Source organism: Zootoca vivipara, chromosome 11 (assembly GCF_965207765.1).
Source record: "Zootoca vivipara chromosome 11, rZooViv2.hap1.1, whole genome shotgun sequence".
Lineage (NCBI taxonomy): Eukaryota > Metazoa > Chordata > Lepidosauria > Squamata > Lacertidae > Zootoca > Zootoca vivipara.
This window is the reverse complement of record NC_142594.1, coordinates 41,549,447-41,570,874: the sequence shown is the minus strand read 5'-3', so window position 1 is coordinate 41,570,874 and position 21,428 is coordinate 41,549,447. Positions and strand designations below refer to the sequence as shown.

The 21,428-nt window shown below is 40.9% G+C and overlaps 1 protein-coding gene across 1 annotated transcript in view; it reads left to right on the top strand.

The window, feature by feature from the left end:
* The window catches only part of PARD3 (par-3 family cell polarity regulator), a 561,410-nt gene that overhangs the window by 402,356 nt on the left and 137,626 nt on the right, over nt 1-21,428 (top strand). The window contains exon 20 of the mRNA XM_035129013.3: nt 6,228-6,444. Coding sequence (XP_034984904.1) covers nt 6,228-6,444 — 217 coding nt within the window. The remainder of the gene's footprint in view (nt 1-6,227; nt 6,445-21,428) is intronic.

The following is a 21,428-nucleotide window of genomic DNA, read 5'->3' as shown; positions in this document are numbered from 1 at the left end:
AATTGCTGCACTCAGAACAATTGGCCATTCAGACTGTTGAACTGAGTCTGAAAGACAGATGTGAAGACCTTAAGTTTGGCAGAGGGTACCTATAGATTTTAATGGGTATAATCAGATAGTCACAGCTGACTGCTTGGGGTATTTGGATCATATGAATCACAGCGCTTGTTTTCAAAATCTTGGAATAGCTGATAAGAAACAGTTCCTTTCTCTGGTGTGTTGTCTGAGAGCAAGCCATTTGAATCTGAATAAATTGGCAGAGCTTTCTAATCTCTGTTGAGTCTTAATTGCTAAAGACTCTGCTTGTATTAAATAACACAATACACAGTCTAGAAGCTCAGTTATGGAACAGCTTCACGTCCAATAGCTACAGTTTCTTATGAGCATTTTCTCTGTTTTGTGACGTAATTAGGAGAGCAGTTTCACAATACTTTTCTTGCAGTTCTCTTAAGTAAAACACATCTTTGCTCTTGGAATCATACTCTAAAGAATAATCTGATTTGATGTTTTGGTCTTAGTAGCTAAAATAGGAAAGGGGGATTGTTGTTGGCACTTTTTCATTAACTCTTCCCCTGACCCAGTGCTTTTTAGTAATGTCATCAGTGAACTATCAGAAAAATCAGAACTTGAATTTCTTGCCTGAGCAGGAATAATAATGAGACAACATTTTATTTCTTCAGGAATCCATACCCTGCTTTTCTCTTCCACAAAGGTGTTGGTCAAATCAACTTACAGATACAAAAGAAAACATAAAACCATCAGTGACTCCGACCTTAAAACTCAAACAATCACACTGAAAACAGCAGCAACATCCCTTCCAATCAATAAATTAAGCAGTGGTCGAATCAAAAGCTTGTTTGAAAATAAATTATTTCAGTTCTGGCAGATGCCAACCTCACAAAGGGGTTTGGGGAGGGCAGTGTGAGAGGGAAGCCCTGAGTCCTTCAATCCCTGAGCTGGGCTCCGTGAAAGCACATTCTGCCACTGGCCTATCCTAACTTGGAGAAATTCTCCAGTCATAATTGGAGAGGCCAGTGATTGAAGATGGGACTTTTTGCATTCAAACTTCACCACTGAGCTACAGCCCTTTCCTTAGCAATCAAGTATCCAAAGATGGGTGTATGGATATGCAGCAGTGATTTACTCCTTCCACCTCCTATTGCACTGCATACAGCTTTAAAATTTGTGTGAAAGAGGGTTGAAAAGCAGCAGGTTGAAAAGAGGTTGCTGTTCAGAAAAAAAGGAAAGACTTAGGTTCCATGCACACAATCCTGTAGGGGCTGCCTGGATCACTTTTAAAGAAGTTGATTTATTTATTTATTATTTATTATTTATACCCCGCCCATCTGGCTGGGTTTCCCCCGCCACTCTGGGTGGCTTCCAACAAATACCAAAATACATTAAAATATCACAGATTTAAAACTTCCCTAAACAGGGCTGCCTTTAGGTGTTTTCTAAATGTCAGGTAGTTGTTTATCTCCTTGACCTCTGATAGGAGGGCGTTCAACAGGGCAGGCACCACTACCGAAAAGGCCCTCTGCCTGGTTCCCTGTAGCTTTGCTTCTCGCAGTGAGGGAACCGCCAGAAGGCCCTCGGCGCTGGATCTCAGTGTCCGGGCTAAACAATGGGGGTGGAGACGCTCCTTCAGGTATACAGGACCGAGGCCGTTTAGGGCTTTAAAGGTCAGCACCAACACTTTGAATTGTGCTCGGAAACATACTGGGAGCCAATGTATGTCTCTTAGGACTGGTGTTATGTGGTCTCGGCGGCCACTCCCAGTCACCAGTCTAGCTGCCACATTCTGGATTAATTGCAGTTTCCGGGTCACCTTCAAAGGTAGCCCCACGTAGAGCGCATTGCAGTAGTCCAAGCGGGAGATAACTAGAGCATGCACCACTCTGGTGAGACAGTCCGCGGGCAGGTAGGGTCTCAGCCTGCGTACCAGATGGAGCTGATAGACAGCCGCCCTGGACACAGTATTAACCTGTGGCTCCATGGACAGCTGTGAGTCCAAAATGACTCCTAGGCTGCGCTCCTGATCCTTCAGGGGCACAGTGACCCCATTCAGGACCAGGGAGTCCCCTACACCCGCCCGCCCCCTGTCCCCCCAAAACAGTACTTCTGTCTTGTCAGGATTAAACCTCAATCTGTTAGTCGCCATCCATCCTCCAACCGCCTTCAGGCACTCACACAGGACATTCACTACCTTCACTGGTTCTGATTTGAAAGAGAGATAGAGTTGGGTGTCATCCGTATACTGATGAACACCCAGCCCAAACCCCCTGATGATCTCTCCCAACGGCTTCATATAGATATTAAAAAACATGGGGGAGAGGAGGGAGCCCTGAGGCACCCCACAAGTGAGAGCCCAGGGGGTCTGAACACTCACCCCCCACCACCACTTTCTGAACACGGCCCAGGAGGAAGGAGCGGAACCACTGTATGACAGTCCCCCCAGCTCCCAACCCCTCTAGATGGTCCAGAAGGATGTTATGGTCGATTGTATCAAGGCCGCTGAGGGATCCAGCAGAACTAGGAAACAGCTCTCACCTTTGTCCCTAGCCCGCCGGAGAGCATCAACCAACGTGACCAAGGCAGTTTCAGTCCCATGATGAGGCCTGAATCCCGATTGGAAGGGATCCAAATGGTCCACATCCTCCAGGCGTGCTTGGAGTTGTTCAGCAACCACCCACTCAATCACCTTGCCCAAGAATGGTAGATTTGAGACTGGACGATAATTGGCCATATTTGCCGGGTCTAAAGATGTTTTTTTAAGAAGCGTTTAATGACTGCCTCTTTCAGTGAGTTTGGGAATACTCCCTCATAGAGGGAAGCATTTACCACCCCGCGGAGCCCATCACCTAGCCCTTCCCATCTCACTTTTATTAGCCAGGATGGGCAAGGGTCAAGGAGACAGGTGGTCAGTTTCACTTGTCCAAGCAGCCTGTCCACATCCTCGGAGGTAACAGATTGAAATTGATCCCATGAAACATGACTCGACAGGGCTCCAGCACTCTCCTGCCCTGGCCCTGCTCCCACGGTGGAGTCTACCTCCCTCTGAATCTGAGCGACTTTATCTGCAAAAAAACTTTGCAAAAGCATTGTAGGAGATATTGGGTTCCCTACCATGGCCCGATGATGAAGGTGGTTCGGATAGATTGCAAACTACTTGGAACAGTCTCCTGCTGCTGTTTTCTTCAGATGCGATAGAAACGGTGAAGAAGGTCCTCTTCACCGTCGCCGTTGCCACTTGGTAGGCTCGAAGTTGAGCTCTAGCCCATGTCCGGTCTGATTCAGAATGAGTTTTCCGCCACCGGCACTCTAGCCGTCTCAGCGACTGTTTCATCGCCCTCAGCTCCGGGGGATACCATGGGGCTGTCCGGGCTCCATGCAATCGGAGAGGGCGCTTCAGAGCCAGACAGTCAATAGCCCTGGTTAACTCCACATTCTGGCGGGCCACCAGGGAATCAGCTGAAAGGCCATCAACATGGGATAAAACATCCCCTACCGCTCTCTGGAAGCCAATTGGATCCATTAAGTAGCAGGGACGGACCATCCGAATCAGTCCCACCTCCCTGCAGAGGGGAAGGGTCGCAGAGAAGTCCAGTTGCACCAGAAAGTGATCTGACCATGGCACTTCTTTTGTTTCGCTTTTACTTAATGTCAGATCACCAACATCCATAGAGGTAAACACCAGGTCCAAGGCATGTCCGCGGCTATTAGTTGGGCCAGACTTATTCAGGGACAGCCCCATGGAGGCCATGCTTTCCACGGACAAAGTCCCGAGCGGCCCCTTGTAAGGCCATGTTGACATGGATGTTAAAATCCCCTAAGACAATCAAGCTAGGTGTCTCCAGGAGCACATCCTTGGGAATCCTTGGTGCAGCAGGGAGGTCGGTACACCAAAAAAACACTGCAACACCCCCTCCCCACCCAGATGCCCTGGGTTGCTGTGCGTAAGAGAGACCTGGTGGACAAGCAGCGGCAAGGACAGGCCCATCTGCTTCATCCAACCAAGTCTCTGTCACACATGCCAGGTCAAATCCTCCATCCACAATCAGTTCGTGGATGGCAGTGGTCTTATTCATCATTGACCTGGCATAGCACAACAGCACCTTCAGATCATGTGGGTATCCCTTGCCGATTGGTCAGGACCAGACCCGGAGGCAGGGATAGTCCTCAATGACTAAACCTGCCTCCTCGGTAATGACATGGTCTGGTCTTAGCGTAAGTCCTCCTCTTACCCGTGACCACTGAGATCGGTTGTCCCAGTGCATCCCCCCCCCCCTGTGGAATCTGCCCCAGCCATTTTGTTGGCTGGGGCCCCCTCCCAGGCAGCCCTGACCCCTCCCCTTAAAAACAAGATAAAAACCTCTATTTAAAAGAAAAGCAGCAATAAACAGAACAAAAGAAAAACAAAATAAAACAATTAAAATCAAGAACAGTAAAAATTACAAATATACCAAAATTAAACAAATTCCCAAACCCAACTAAAAATCCCTCCCACCTACCACACACACACAAAAAAAACATAATTTATTTATTTTTTGAAGTTGATAATAAGCTGCCAGTTGCCTAAAATAAAGTTCTTTTGTTGCATGGGAATTGTAGAAATGAAGTTATATTAGAGATTGTACGAAATGAATGGCAAAGCAGCAGGGAAGTCCAAACCTACTGAATGAGTGTGTTCCCTGACCCTCAGTGGATGAGATAAGAAAAGTCCTGCTGGAGTAGGCTGAAGGTCCATCTTAGTCCAGCATCTTATTTCCCATAATAACCAACAAGATGCTCTGGAAAGCTACTGAAAAATGTTATTGAAGTGTGAGGTATACATCCCTAAAAGCAATGTGACACAATACAATAAAAGGCATACAAGTAAAATATGAGGGCAACAGCACTCCTTACTGGTTGCCCCCAAAGCAAGTGATATTCCAAGGCGTACTATCTTAGAACATGTTTGCAATTTTTCGCTAGTGTATTGGCAAAGCTAAGGTAACTGATGATGATCACAAGTTTTGAATATTTAGTATATAAATAATGTGAATTGCACGAGGTGTGATTGATTGTTTTTAATAGGAAGGGAAATGTGCATAGAAATACTTCAATAAGCAATTAAACAGCATTATTATTATCATTATCCTTGTTGAATGTCAAGTATTATAAATTAGTTTTAATTAATTTGTATTTTTAACATTGCCTTAAGGCACAATGTCCTTGAGTCCTCACTTCAGATATTGCATTTTGCATCTTTTTCTCAGCCTTGCTCTATCTTTGAAAACCACTGTAATTTTCAAAGATAGAGCCCAGTGCCCAAGGGTGATATAGTATTACGGTATGTTTTACTTATTCACCAGCCTAAATGAAAGCCAGTGTGGGACTAAGTTGGTGTTTGGACTTGAAATGTAGGATTGTGCCTTGAATATGAACATGTTCATCTTTCATTTCAATATCTCAGTCTTCAAAGTGTATGTTGCATTAAGAAAATTTTTGCATCGTTCGTTTTCTCCTGAAAATGGGTGTGAGGAATGAACCGATATTCAAGGTTAAAATGGATAATTATGTTGTAAATATACATACTGTAGTAGATAGATAACATTGTAAACTCAACTGTCAATAAAGATATAGACCATGTTCAGATTAGCATATCTTGTCTTAATAATAATAGATTTGAATTTTTGACATAAAGTCCAGCCCCTTTGCCTGAGGGAGCAAGCAAACCAAGGTATTCCATTGCACTTTGTTTGCTATGATTAACATCTTTGGAACAAGCCAGGATATTAAGTCAGCTTCAAACCATGGTTTAATATCCTGGCTTGCTGTGAAGCAATTAAGCAATTAAGCATGAAATAGCAAACTATAGTCAATGGAGGACTCCCTAGTTTGCTTGCTTGCCTGCTTGGGCCAAGGGAGGATCAAATGAGCTATGTATATTTATCCAAAAGACTCATTCATTTCTTGGCTTATTAAGCGAACAAAATATTGACCAAGCAAGGTAAACCAAAAACCTCATCTTGTACAGTAAAATGTGTGCAGATTCACAGACCTCATATGTGGAGCAGAGAAAGTCATGCAGTTTGCCACCTGGGTGGTTTCCTGGAGTGTAGTGGCTGTTCTTTCTGGATGAGCAGATAAGGGTTGTTCAACTCTATTTGTCTTGAATCACAGCAGAGAATTTTTTTTAATCTCTCCCTCCACCAGCCCCTACTAAAATCACCTTACTCTTTCAGTGGAGGAAGATACTGAGGAAAGTTCACGATCAGGTAGAGAATCTGTCTCCACGTCGAGTGACCAGCCATCCCATTCGCTGGAAAGGCACATGAATGGCAGTCAAGATAAAGGAGACCGGAAAAAAATTGGGAAGGACAAGAAGAAAGATCGAGATAAAGAAAAGGATAAAATTAAAGCCAAGAAAGGAATGCTCAAAGGCCTGGGGGACATGTTCAGGTAGGATTTGTATAAGCAGCAGTAGAAATGTTGTAGCTTTTATGTCACATTGTTTGTGTTTTGGTGATGATTCATGCACCAGAGTTTGGACCTATGATTTTCAAAATGCCAGCAATTTAAGCATGTTTTAAAAGGACAATTTAATGCTCCTTCACTATGTCATCATCTGTAACATGACTATAATTCTATCAGTGTGGGTTCTATTACGCCAGGATTGACACAGGTTTATGTCATGTTTTAGTGAAGCTGTTTATGAGGTGGAATAAAACAAGTGACATCTATGTTGCATCTGCTCAAGGATCAACATTTGTACAAAACAAAGGAATACTCAGTTAGCGCTGGATGTTTCTTGCATGTATGGTGATTCATTATTGACACGCTACTAAAACCCAGTTCACAGCAACATAGGCTTCTTGAAATGTAAGTGTTTAGAGAAATTCATGTTGAACCCTGGAGATCTTCCATGTTTTTCCCAGTTTTCACTCAACCTTTCTGGTTTTGATTTGGAATAGAGAACATTTCCCAATCTAAGTGAGGAGCTGGTACACATAATTATCTTGCCCTGTACGGCTTTAATTTTCAAGCAATTGCTATGCTCCAGTATGTGTGGATTTGTCTTATTATCTATATGTCTCTTTTCCAGCATCAATGTTGATTTCAAAGCTGATGACAACAGTAAGAACACATTAGCAAATAAAAACACTTTCATCAATATAATCCTATCAAAAAGTACATAGCATATTAGTGAGCAAAAAAAAGCAATCCAATAAAAAATGATGCAGTTTAATACCAAAACTATAACAATTGGTAAACAATTTATCCAAAATGGCTGATAAACCCCAGCCCAGTACCAGCTGACATAATCCCTCTGGGAAGGGGGTTCTACACCAGCACAGTCCCAGCAGCAACTTTTCCCATAGTTTAAGGCACAAGGGAAGAGAGGCTGGTCTCACTCAGCCTTGAGATGGAACACACACTGCTTTGTGAACAGGATTCATTGAGCATTAACAATGTAGAGGCACTCAGCTATGTTACACTCAGTTATGCCACCTACAAGTGATGACTAAGAACAAACTCCTTGAAATATAGTACTGAGAAGGCTATTGGGAAGCCATTGAGGAGTATAGTACTGATTTCTTAATGAGAGGAACACTTTGTCTGTTTTTGTACGTGTCTGATGTGTTTTCCAGCCATGTTCTTCTACGGTATAAGGCAATGGGATGGGCAGCAGGGCAGCACCTTCAAATATTACATCACACCCTTTGTTTCAAGCTCTGACCCGCTCCATAGTGCATCTACTAGTACAATTTTTGCTTTGAGGGAGTACTGTATGCTTTCGGTTCTCAAAATATGCCTCACCTCCCAGCTTCCCTGAGGGAGAATTAGTTAGCCACAAAGCTATAAAGTGACTTCCCTAGATCCCTACTAGATCTCTCGAAGTTATGCCTTCCCAAGGGCTTCCAGAAGGTTTTCATAACAAAATGCAGTTTTGTGCTGAGTGAGCGCCAATAAGTTGAGACTGAATCCTGACAAGGTGGGGCTCTATGGACTGACAAATCTAGGGTTCAGGAATTAGGCATTCTTCTAGTTCTGGATGGGCTTGCATTCCCTCTGAAAGAATGGGTACATCGTCTGGTGGTGCTCTTAGATCCATCACTGTCGTTGAAGGTGTACGTGACGGGTTAGCTGGTAAGGTAGTTATGGCTGTTCCTAGACAGGCATTACCTGGCCACAGTGATTTGGTAACCTTTGAGATTTGTTCAGAAGCTGCAGCCAGTGTAGAATTCCAAGGCTAGGCTGTCATTTGGGACTGCTGATTGTGAACATACCACACCAGGCCAAGTTCAGGGAGCTTGTATTGACATACAGTACAATGGTACCTCGGTTTAAGTACACAATTGGTTCCGGAAGTCTGTACTTAAACTGAAGCGTACTTAACCTGAAGCGAACTTTCCCATTGAAAGTAATGGAAAGTGGATTAATCCATTCCACATGGTCCGTGGAGTACTTAAACTGAAGCGAACTTTCCCATTGAAAGTAATGGAAAGTGGATTAATCCATTCCAGACGGGTCCGTGGAGTACTTAAACTGAAAGTACTCAAACCGAAGTGTACTTAAACCGAGGTATGACTTTACAGTGGTGCCTCGACTTACAAAGTTAATCCGTTCCGAAGGCACTTTCGTAGGTCGAATAATTTGTAAGTCGAAAAGTGCCATTGGAAACGCGATTTCCCATAGGAATGCATTGGAAATGGAAAAATTCGTAAGTCGAAGCAACCCCACCTAAAAATTTGTAAGCCGAAAAAACCCTATCTAAAACCGCCGCAGTTTCCGTTCGGATTTCGAGAAATTCGTAAGTGTGCGGCCATTTGTTCCACTCGTAAGTCGAAAAATTCGGTTGTTGAGTCGTTTGTAAGTCGAGGTACCACTGTATAAAGCCCTATATAGATTGGGACCTAGATATCTAACAAAGCATCTTCTTTATGAGGAAGACCCTCTTACTGCCACAGTTAAGTGAAATTCACCAAGTGGCAACAAACAAGACAACCTTCTCGATACTGGCACCTTGTTTATTCCTTACCTTCTCAGATACAGCTGATGCTAACCCTTTTGAGTTTTCAGTACTAGCTGCAGACCTACTTATTCACCAAGGTTTTTTATACAAGGATTGCAGCATAGCTGTTTTATTTTTAAAGTTGCATTTTTTTTCTTTTCTGTTTTGTTTCAATGTGTATTATGTATTTGGTTTTAATGTAATGCACACTGGGATTGCTTTGGCAAGAAATGTTTTAATTAGATAAGACATGGAGCCAGGAAACTATATAAACAAGGTTAAAATTCTTGGTTCAACTATGTAGCTGATAGGGTGGTCTTTGGCAAATTAGTATCTCTCAGCTTAGCCCACAGAGTTGTAAAGATGTCCTACTCTGCCCTCATTCCTTAGAGGATGACCAAAACACAAATGTACGTAAAATAACATAATCACCAAAATTGTTGTATTCCCTTGATTAGGAGACCTTTTTTGCCCCCTGTCTATTAGTCTTCCACTCTTTTTTAAATATAGGATTACCACTTCCCTGATTTGAGTTCTTAATCACTGATCCACCGCTTTTTAATTGGTTTTTATCAGTTGTAGTTGTTTCTCTCTGTGTGTTTCTAATTGTTATTTAAATTGTCTTACTGAATATTTTCTCACTCAGCCTATCCCCAAGAAAATATATACAGTGGTACCTCTACTTACGAATAACTCTACTTACGAATGTTTCTACTTACGAAATACGAATGGAGCTCCGTCCGCCATCTTGGATGCGGTTTAGATAGGATTTTTTCTACTTACGAATTTTTTCTCCCAATGCATTCCTATGGGATTCGACTTACAGTTTTTTTCTCCTTACAAATGTCCGTTTGGAACACATTAAACTCGTAAGTAGAGGTACCACTGTAAAACATTGGCCAGAGGTATCCAGGGAGGCTCTTGAGTGTGCTCCACAATAGAGGCTGTCCAGCATGCCTTGAGAAGATAGATGGGCATGCACAATGTAGCGAGAGTTTGCTGCAATAGAAATAAGCTTTCCTTCATCTCTTACCTCTTTGTATATGTTATTTGTGTGCAATGCCATTTCACACAGCAGCTGTGCTGTACTTTCAGCCTCACCCTGATGCAGGGCCATACTGGCAGTGAGGTACTTGCCTCAGGCAGAAGGTCGGGGGTGAGAATTTGGAGGGCAGGAAGTGTCAGAGAGCTATTGGATAATAGAACTGTGTGTGCTACCTCCAAAGATACCCTGCTGCATGCAAGTGTGGTGGAGGTTGCTGTCCTATTGCCAGTGTGTTGTGAGGATAACCATGATCGTTGTGAGGATAATCTGAAGAGAAGTGTCATGTACATTGAAGTGTAGGTGGGTTCAGCAATGATCCAAGACTGAGATTCAACTCAAAAGAGATTTATTGGAACATAATAATAATAATAATAATAATAACAATAATAATAATAATAATAATTTATTATTTATACCCCGGCCATCTGGCTGGGTTTCCCCAGCTACTCTGGCCGGCTTCCAACAGAAAAATAAAACACAATAGTCTATTAAACATTAAAAGCCTCCCTGAACAGGGCTGCCTTCAGATGTCTTCTAAAAGTCTGGTAGTTGTTTTCCTCTTTGACATCTGTTGGGAGGGCGTTCCACAGGGCAGGCGCCACCACCGAGAAGGCCCTCTGCCTAGTTCCCTGCAACTTGGCTTCTCGCAACGAGGGAACTGCCAGGAGGCCCTCGGTGCTGGACCTCAGTGTCCGGGCAGAATGATGGAGGTGGAGACGCTCCTTCAGGTATACTGGACTGAGGCCATTTAGGGCTTTAAAGGTCAGCACCAACACTTTGAATTGTGCTCGGAAACGTATTGGGAGCCAATGTAGATCTTTCAAGACTGGTGTTATGTGGTTTCGGCGGCCGCTCCCAGTCACCAGTCTAGCTGCCGCATTCTGGATTAGTTGTAGTTTCCGAGTCACCTTCAAAGGTAGCCCCACGTAGAGTGCATTGCAGTAGTCCAAGCGAGAGATAACTAGAGCATGCACCACTCTGGAGAGACACTCAGCGGGCAGGTAGGGTCTGAGTCTGCGTACCAGATGGAGCTGGTCAGGAACAAGAAGGACACAAGAATGACAAACGGGGCCAGTTGGCCCAGGCAAGACACGCACACCGCCTGTGATAGGTCACCTTAATGCTACAATTAGCGAATCACAACACTGTTTGGATCCAACTCTAGCCTGTCTCTCAGCTACATTTTTTTAGGTTTTAGGGAATTAGGCCCTGCCAGGGTGTCCCTAGGCATAAGACAGCAAGACACAAAGATACATATTCTGGGAACAACTCTCTGGTATGGGGTGACTCGTTGCTTTGTAAATATCAGATTTTCTTCTCAAGAATAAGCAGTTAGTTGTAAAAGCAGCACGGACCCCATGAACCAATAAAGTGCAAGTTGTTTCCCTCCTTTTTTTAGTTACTGTCAACTGCCATGTAAGCAAAGCCTGTCTTTCCTTGTCTTTAGCTGCTGTTGTATCATGTCACATAAAATATTGAAAAATCTGTTTCTCTGGCCTGATGTTCAAAGCTGTGCTTTCCCCCTTTTTCTCTCCTTAGTTTGTGTTGCTTTCTCCTCCCCTCTCCTCCTTGCTGTTTCACAGCTACAGATGTCTGGAAGACTGAATTATTTGACATTTTTTGTTTTTCATTTTTTTAACTGCTTGTCTGCTCATGTTTTTCTAATGGCTGGTATAGAAGTAGCATGACACTAAAGGCATGATTTGCCAATCTTTTTGGACCCGGGGCACATTGGGATGTAGTTTAGTTGGTTAGAGCAACTAAACCTAATAATGCTAAGGTTGCAGGTTCGATCCCTTTAGGAGACAACTGCATATTCTCGCATTGCAGGGGTTGGACTAGATGATCCCCAGGGTCCCTTCCAACTCTATGATTCTATGAAATTTAGAGAGAAATAGTTATAGTAATATATAATACAATTAAAATCCCTTGAATAACATAGGGGAAGTATTATAATTTAAAGAGAAATACAGTACAACTCACTGTAGTGGAGACTGTGAGCTCCGTCTGCTATCACAGTGTTACAGTATTCATTTATTTTTTTATTTATAATTTTCATTTCTATATATATTACAAAAATTATTCAATCATAATTTTAACATTTCAAACTCTGACTCCCTTCCCCCTCTTTCTGTGGTTCTTTACATTTCTTTTCATCTTCCTGCATACTCCAAATTATCTCAACATATTATTTTATACAGTATATCTATTCATCCCATATATATTTTGAAACTGCAGGTTTTTACATTAATCCTGGCAGTTCTTAATCTGTTTACAATTTGTTTGTAAATACTCAATAAACCATTTCCATTCCTTTCCAGTTTCGCCATTTCTGCGTAGTCCATTAACTTCTGTATCCATTCTTCTCTTGTTGGGACTTCTTCCTTCCATTTTTTTGGGCAAATAACATTCTTGCAGCTGTGGTTGCATACATAAATAAATTTCTCTACTATTTAGGTAGTTCCCACCAGCCCATCTGGTGGACTTTCTGGATGTAGTATTGTATTTTTATAGATACAGTGACCAGCAGTTTCTGTAAGGAATAGGGGAAACCAAAGGAGAGGAGGTAGGAGGGTGAGAAGCCAGGTAGGGAAAAGTGTGAAGAGATTAGGAGAACTGTTACAAGAATAAATAGATTGATTCAGCTTTCTGTCTAAAGAGGTTTCTTGTTAACTTGTCTAAAGAGGCCTTCCACCCCATGTGCCAAGTGCATTTTGTTCTGAAAACAGACACTAAATCAGGAGGCCTTGTGGTCTTGATTAGGGTCATAGTATGATCTGATTAATTTTGAATAATTCATTGTTGTGGTTTTGTGATTGTAGTGCCTCAGGCCCACAACCAATGCTCCTTCCTAGCTGGGGATTTCCAGGTGTGGCTTCAAAGAATTTAGGGGAGCGGGGAATGATACTTCCCTTGTGACCAACAGTAAGTTCTTCACCACATTGCCAAACCCCAAGGGTCTCTGTGTGCTTTAGTATCCTTGAATTATTAGCATCATAGGAGTACAAGTTAAAACAGAAAGCTATTTTTAAGTTCAAAGAAGCTGTTCATTTATTTATGATGCATATACTGCCCTTTGGTGAAAAATTCCCAGAGCAGATAATACAAAAATAATTAAAATACAAATAACAACACATCCAAAGAGTCACAAAAGCACAAAGTCAGTGAGATTTTAAAAGCTAGATTAAAAATAAAATAAAAATCAACAAGATTTGACTAGTTGTGGCAAGTATGTTCCTTAAATAAACAAAACATTGTGCAAAAAGTGCATGTTTACATGGAAGTTTATACAGGATATATGAAAACCAAGTATAAGGGGAAATTAATCATGAGCATCTTGAACTAAATTAGTGGTGTTTTTTATATGCAATATATCTTGAGAACATAAAGCCCTGCTGGATCACACCAAAGGCTCATCTAGTTCAGCATTGTGTTCTCACATTGGCCAAGCAGTTACCCATAGAAAGCCTGCAAGCAGGATATGCATGCAACAGCACTCCTCCTAACTGTGGATCCCAGCAGCTTATATTTAGCCTCCAACCATGGAGGTAGCCGATAGTCATCCTCCATGCATTTTCCAATCCTCCTTTAAAGCTGTTGAAGTTGGTGGCCATCACTACACCTTGTAGTGGTGAATTTCTTAGTGTGAAGAAGTACTTCCTTTTGTGCATGAGCCAGTGAGGTGTAGTGTCAGAGTAGGACTTCGGAGAACAGGATTATTGTCCCCACTCCGTCATGAAGCTCACTGGGTGACCTTGGGCCAGTCACAGTCTTTCAGCCTATCCTTTCTCACAGAGTTGTTTGTAAGGGTAAAATGAAGTGGGGGTAACTATGCAAACCACCTTGAGCTCTTTGGAGGAAAGGTGGGATATAAATGTGATATTAAATAAGTAAAATATCCTGAAGCTTCTGGAATGGTGACCCTGAGATCACTGTTTCAGCTGAGGAAACAGTTCAGTTATCCTAACTCACATGTGTCTGAAAATTTTACACAATGATCACAGCCTGTATATATTAGAAAATGAGATACAATGTCTTAACATGTGAAACCAAGAAACTATTTCCTTTATAAACCCTAAACCTGCAAACACCTATCTTTAGAATTCGAGCTGTGTATTATATTCCACACTGCTGTTCTTGTTTTTAAAAAAAGTAAGTATGATTGAGAGGGGGTTTGCAGAGTGTGGGGTCCATATATTGAAATATTCTGTTTACGGCGTTTAAAACATAGGCTGTGCAGTGTCTTGCTTTCAGTATTGTAGATTACAGATGGGCAAGCCATTCTATTGGGAACCAATGCAAATGAAATATTCCCATATTACCATTAAATTGAATCCTACAATTACATTTGAAATGATTACTGGGAGCCTTGCAGTGTTGCTCCATCCAGTCCTTCGAGAGGAAATGGATAATTTAGTTTAAAACCCTGTTTAGCTGAAATCAGATATACTGTTGTCTCTTCTTGTACAGCCACTTCCAAAGTGCACAGAACACGTCCAGATTCATAAACATATTATTTGGAGCTTTGAATTACACATTCCAGCCGCATTAGCCACCTGAGACCTCTGACTGGGCATTTGGGAAAACAACATGCACAGACTACACTTTCCCATTGCGTAGCTTGCAGGTTTTATTGTCTGCTCCATGATTTTAATTTACTGTGGCTTATTATGTCTGGGGATAGTTCAAACGCTACTGAAAAAGCAGGTGTTTTCTTCTTTTTAAGGGTGGAAATCAATATAAATTCATAATTTTCCACTGTTTTAGACGCTAATCAACCCACAATTCCAGCAGCTACATTTTAGATGTTTCATTAACTTTATAATTTTTCCTTGATTTCCTTGATTGCAAATTTGATTTATGTCCCTTAATTGGAATGGTTTCTTAAACAAAGAGAAGTAACTAAAAGCTTGGTGTTTTTAATCACCCTTTTGGTTCATGCTGCTGTCGAGTCTATATTTGTGTTTTTCTGCTAGTATGGGTGGTTTTTTTATATATCCACTTCTCCCTTTTTTCTTTTTAGACTTAGGCAGGAGATGGGCACCCTCAGCACATTAGGCTTCAATGCATTGAAAGCATAGAGGATCCTCTGCAAGGATTATTTCACAATTTAAAAACTTGAACTTGTATATCCAGCAGGGTATAGTGTACAGTTTTTAATCTGAAACAGGATCATAGTTTTGGTTTTCATGCACCAAAATAAGTGTCAGGTTGACCTGCTACTGAAACAAGTCCATAGCTCCTGATAACATATTCTCCCAGTATTCTTCTTTGCTTGTCAGGGAGTTTAAGCGAAGAACCTCTGACATCGACAGCACAGTATCTGACTGCAAAGCAAGCCCAGAGAGGCACATAGCGTGACAGCTGAGCCTTCTAAGTCCCTTCCTGACGTTTTGGTAACATTTCTTTACAGACCTGCCATCTGAATATAAAATGCAAGTGTCAGGCGTGACACCTACTTTATAATCTCTGTAAAGCAAACCTTTTCGTAGGAGAATTTGTTGACAGTTCAGAGATTCAAAGTCAATTTCAATTCAAGCCTGTGTACAAGGTGTGTGCCCCCCCCAATCTCATCTGCAACTGATGTGAAAATTGAAGGCTGGTGACTATTCAGCCCATAGCGAAGTATGGTACTGTAAATAAATATCTTCTTGAGGGTTGAGGAATCTGCTAGATGAAAGAATATGTTAATGACATTCCTCCCAGTGTATGTTGGAAACATTTCTTTTGAGATTTAATTTGCTATACTGATAGTTGCTGGATTTCTGCAATAGTTAGCATAATCTTTCAGAGCTGTTTTTGTAGGGTTTTGCTTTGTTTTATTAACTCTTAAGCCTTCTGGAAATAGCCTTGTTGAAATTAATGTTTGCAATGCCATATTTATGATTTCAGGAGGAGACATATATCTGTGTATGGGTGTACACATTGATCACATAAATAAATTAAAGCTTGAGTGCTTCAGATTGACACATGCTTGAGTGATGAGCTTATGTTTAGGGATACAGCTTTAACTTTAATATTTCATTTCAGCCTATATAAGCAATAGTCTTGGGTTCCCATTGTGTTGGAATGCTAACATGTCTTGAAAGGATATCCTTTTGTTAATCATTGGTTTAGGAGCAAAGAGTTGCTTACAAAGGAAATAGCCATTGCATATTAGCCTTTGGTCATAAACCAGAAACACATACAGTAGTTTAAAAGCCTTATTGCTATAAAATGTACTAAAGCCTTGGAAATTGAGGTGTGGTGTTTCCTAGGCACAAAAGTGTACTTTGGCTGTAGCTTAGTGAATGCATTTCCAAATTCTGGTCTGATAATCATTAGTATACAATATGCCCACTGTAGTTGTTGAAATTGCAATTAAAGATACAAATCTGTAGTAAAGAATGCACCATCCAGGCACAAGAGAATTTTTTGAGAAACTGAACAGGTACAATATATCATTAGGGAAAAATCTGAAAGCATGTTCAGTGGTTACAAAATGTAGAGAGTCTGTTGGGTGGAAATTGGAAAACCAGGGAGGAATAGGAATGGAACCCTGAACAGAAGTACTCCACACTGCAATGTTTTGTTACAGGCCCTATTTGTACATCCATAGAATCTTGTGAACCATTAATGTGCAGTGGAACCTCGGTTTATGAACACCTCAGTTTATGAATTTTCGGTTTACGAACGCTGCGGACCCATCTAGAACGGATTAATTCACTTTCCATTACTTTCAATGGGAAAGTTCGCTTCAGTTTATGAACGCTTCAGTTTATGAACAGACTTCCGGAACCAATTACACCCATGCTTCGGGTTAAGTACGCTTCAGGTTGAGTACTCCGTGGACCCTTCTGGAACAGATTAATCCACTTTCCATTACTTTCAATGGGAAAGTTCGCTTCAGTTTATGAACAGACTTCCGGAACCAATTGTGTTCATAAACCGAGTTACCACTGTACTTGTTTGTGTAGATTTCTATTTTCCAGATTTCCTTCTCTAATTACAGTTCCTCCAGCCGCATTAGCGGTCTCTAGGGTTCTCCACCTGCTCAGAGCAGTGTATGGGGGTGGGATGTGCACACGCAGGCATGCAAGAAACTTTGAGCATAGGACCATCTCTGTGTTTGGGTTCTACATATGATAAACAGTAATAGTTTTGGAAAGGGCACCACCATTTCGTTGGGATGGGATGCCCTCTTCTGTACAAACCCTCTTTTTAAGTATCGCTATAAAAGCAGGAACTAGCAGCAAAGGGAAGATGCAACGACAGACATGTATCAATGTCATCGCTTTGATAGCTTTCAGGTCAGTATTTTTTGAGAGCTGCAGTAAACCTTTTACTATGCAGTAACATTTCAGTATACCATGACGAGCATTTAATCACAGTTAACTTTTATAACCTAAGTGGCAACTTGCACTAGGTGGGAGGGTAGGAAAATTCTGCTGCACATAGAATAAAACATGTTGATGAAAATGAGACAGTCCCACATCAGGAAAAGCATATGGGCTAGTTTGGATGATGAGTGGTACAAAATAGCTTTATGGGGGAAATGGTGCTGTTTAAAAAAGTAGAAAAGAGGAGGCACCGATTCTCCTTGTTTTACCTCCACCCCAGGAAAATCAGTAGCAAAAGTGAACTTGGCTCAACTTAGGGCTAGTTTTCTTTTACAAAGTTTTGCATGGGAAAGATTTAACAGACCCTCTCCCCATTGGTTTCAAGGCTTCTTTACCAGTTACAGTTACAATAAATGACTTTTGTGTCTCCTCCAATAAGTGGAGTGGATGTACATATTTATTTTGCCACATTACGTTGTGCTAGGAAAAGCATCTGTCTAAACTATTGGACTGCAAAAGCACCGTCAGTCAGCACAGAAAATATGTAGCTATATGCACCAGTAGTCTGATGCAGTATAAGGCACCTTCAGATGTCCTGTATTATCTTTCATTCATTTCCCCATCCAAGCCTTCCTTGGTATTTCGAAATGCCTAAAACCAATCCAAATTAACTTTTCCCTGCTTCTGCATAAGCTTGGGATCAGCTGACTCTTCTCTGTAAGCACTTATTTGTTGATGAATATGCAACAGCTGCTCTGCATACCTGGGCAATTGCTCTGGATAAATCTGAAGCAATGGCCTTTGGTTGATAGTTGCAAATTAATCAAGTGCAAATTAATCAAGAAGTGCATCATTTAGATCTACTTCCAAGCCATTCGGTGGAATATAACGTTTGGTACTGTAGTTCCCGTTACACATTTGTGAAGGACATGAAGCCCACACAGCTGTTATGGTTCTAGAAATATATATTTCCCATCTGCTTACTCTCTTGTTATGTTGGAATACCTTAAAAGCTGGAGAGACAAGGAACATTTTCAGTGTCCTTTCTGTGTTCTCCCTGGAATGGGTTCCTAATACATTGAAATTGAATGTGCAAATCAGTTTTCAAGGTCTAAAGTAATACTATATATTGCTTAATTTATTCAGCAGAGGATATTCCTTGGGAAAGCTACATCAACAACGATTTTTCTAGTAATTGACAGGAAAATGCTGACGTATAAAAATGTTTTACAGATAATGAGGTCTGCAGGGAACTTTTAATGTTTGGGAGGTTCCAGGTGAACTGTCAAGAGCTTGGTTAACCTTTTGTGTGCATATGTAAAACTTTGCTGTAGAATCATTGTATTTAAAAGAAGAAGAATTGATTATCACTGACCATTATTCAAATTAAGTTGCCATGAGATAATTTCTTATCCACCACCCATTCCCTTGATGTTTCTCATGGACATGGTGACTTGCAGTTTTCTTTTGTTACATTTGTAAAATCTCTTCTGTGCCCAAAAACTAAAGAGAAAACTCAACTTATAAGGGAAATTCAGAGCCTGATGAGGCTTTGCAAAACTGTGACTGATTCTACATTGCTGCCCCCATATTATTACATTCTGCTTCCTGTTCCATTGTCAAAAGGTAATTTGTCCAAAGTTTTGAAAGTTCAAATACACAGTGTTGACTGGATCACCTCCAAGTGTATGCTTATTGAGAAAGAATGTTCAGAAGCTAGTGAGACAGGGCTTACCTTTGAATTACCCATGCTGGTTTGGTTTCAGCAAGACTTGTTCTTCTGTATCAGAGGTGCCAACATGTTTGGACTAGTGGGCAAGAGAGTGCTGGGGACATCTCTCACAAAATGGCTGCCCTGGAGGAGGCATGGCCTAACACAAAATTTGAGAGACAACCAAATCCATCAACTCCATATCTTTATCATGGGATGTCAGCTATGTCTTGCTGGTCCTGACTACGTAGATAACATGCACACTCTGTGCTGTTATTGTCTAATAACAAGGAGCATTCCTCAGTACCAGGAAAAATGTGCAAGTAATCTGCACCACTCACATTTCACAGAAATTGGTTGCCATCATTCGTGGTGCAGTAGTGCCTGTGCATGTTGGGTTGGCAACCTCTGCTCTATAGGCATGGTAATTCTATTTTTAATAGTGTTTTCCACCAGTTTTTCCAGAACAGACATCCAAATGCTATCTGGGTCACCTTAAAATTGGTGTTACGTTAGTTGCTTTCCAGTTCTTAGGTATGAAGACTGATTTTAGAGGCAGACTACATATCTTTCTAGCAAGTTTTTGCCAGAACTGAGATTTGAACCTAGAAGATCCTGGTTCAAAGATCAGTTTCTTAAGATCTCTAATTGTGGTTTCTCTTTTACATCCATAGTTAATGACATATTATGGGGGAAAAAACGCCACTGTGTCATTGCATGATTTTTTTAAGTTATAGATTATTACTATTTTATGTGTTATCCCTCCTTTTGAAATACCTTAGTAACACTTCCTCTTTTTGACAGCATCCCCCCAAATAAATTGTGTTTGTTTTTACATCCACATAACTTGAAAAGTTGTTTTTACATCCACATAACTTGAAAAGTTATGTCCTGTGTCTCATTTTTATTTCTTATATTGTCCCCTTCTGGGAAAATACCCATAGTTTAAATTGGAAGAAAACCATGGTAACCAAATGCAGTAAGATTTGTTGGCTGTGACATGTCAAAGTGTTGTTTTTAACAAAAGAAGCTGATGGCAATGTTCAAATGGACCCTTCTCATCATATGGCTGCTTTGCAGCTCAATCAATCTCTTATTATTATTATTATCAGAGTTATTCAGGCAGAGGCAGTAGCGCTAGTATTTCTCATAATCAGCCCTTGAGCCAGATGTAATTTGCAATTTGTAGCATTGTATTTTGAAACAATAATGCATTAAAATGTACAGAGCATGGAATTGGAAGTATAGTTGCCAAGAGGACATATTGGAGAACAGGCTACGGCCTGAATGCTCGTAAGTGGACACTGCTGATTTTAAAAGGACCATAATGCAAATTTATTAGTATCTAAATTGATTTAGAGTAGCTGCCATCAAAGTCTCTCTCGTTTCACAGGCTGTACAGCTAAACGGCAATAGAATGAGTGCAAATTAACCATCTTTACACGTGGTTTTTAGACACCAAACCTTTACTTAAGAATCTGTTGTGTAATCTTCATATTGCTTACGTTTGACATTAACTACTCATGCTAAATCCAGCTGATCTCTTCAGTAATATAGGCAGGTGTCTTAACTGTATTGTTTCGCAACCACTAAAAACTTTTTTATTCCTGTGAGTATACCCAAGCATGTAATTTTAGCATGTAATTTTGAGACATGGTTTTAGTAAGTGTAACTGTTTTATGATTACGGTTATACCTTGGAAGTTGAATGAAATCCATTCCGGATATCCATTTGACTTCCGAAACATTCAGAAACCGAGGTGCAGCTTTCGATTGGTTACCAATTGCTCAGGCACACTGAAAACAATAGCAGAAGCCATGCCAGACATTCAGCTTCAAAAAAAAGTTCAAAAACCGGAACACTCACTTCCGGTTTTCGATCATTCTGGAGCCGGAACATTTTACTCCCAAGGCGTTTGGGAGCTGAGGTACGACTGTACTGGTTTTATTTTACTCCCCACCCCCTCTAACTTGTTATTGGTATTTTAAGGTCTGTTTTAGAGTGTTTATTTTAAACCATTTAGAGTAAATTCTAGTAAGCGGTAATAAATGTTGTTAAATAAATAAATAAATGTCCAAATATCCTCCTGTTTTACTGGCTGTGTCAAAAAAAATTAATTTCCATAGCCAATACAATTTGGATATTGCTGTCTCTACAGGCCTTTCTAAAAACCTCTTTTTTGTTATTGTTGTAAATATCAACTGTTTGTGACTTTTACAATGTCATACATGCATGCTACTTACACATGCAATGTGATAGGTATTCCTGAGTATAAATGCTATATGAAAATGTGTGGTGTTTTATGAGCTAAAATTGACTCCCAAGTTAAGTATATCTCTCTCTTATTTACAGTTG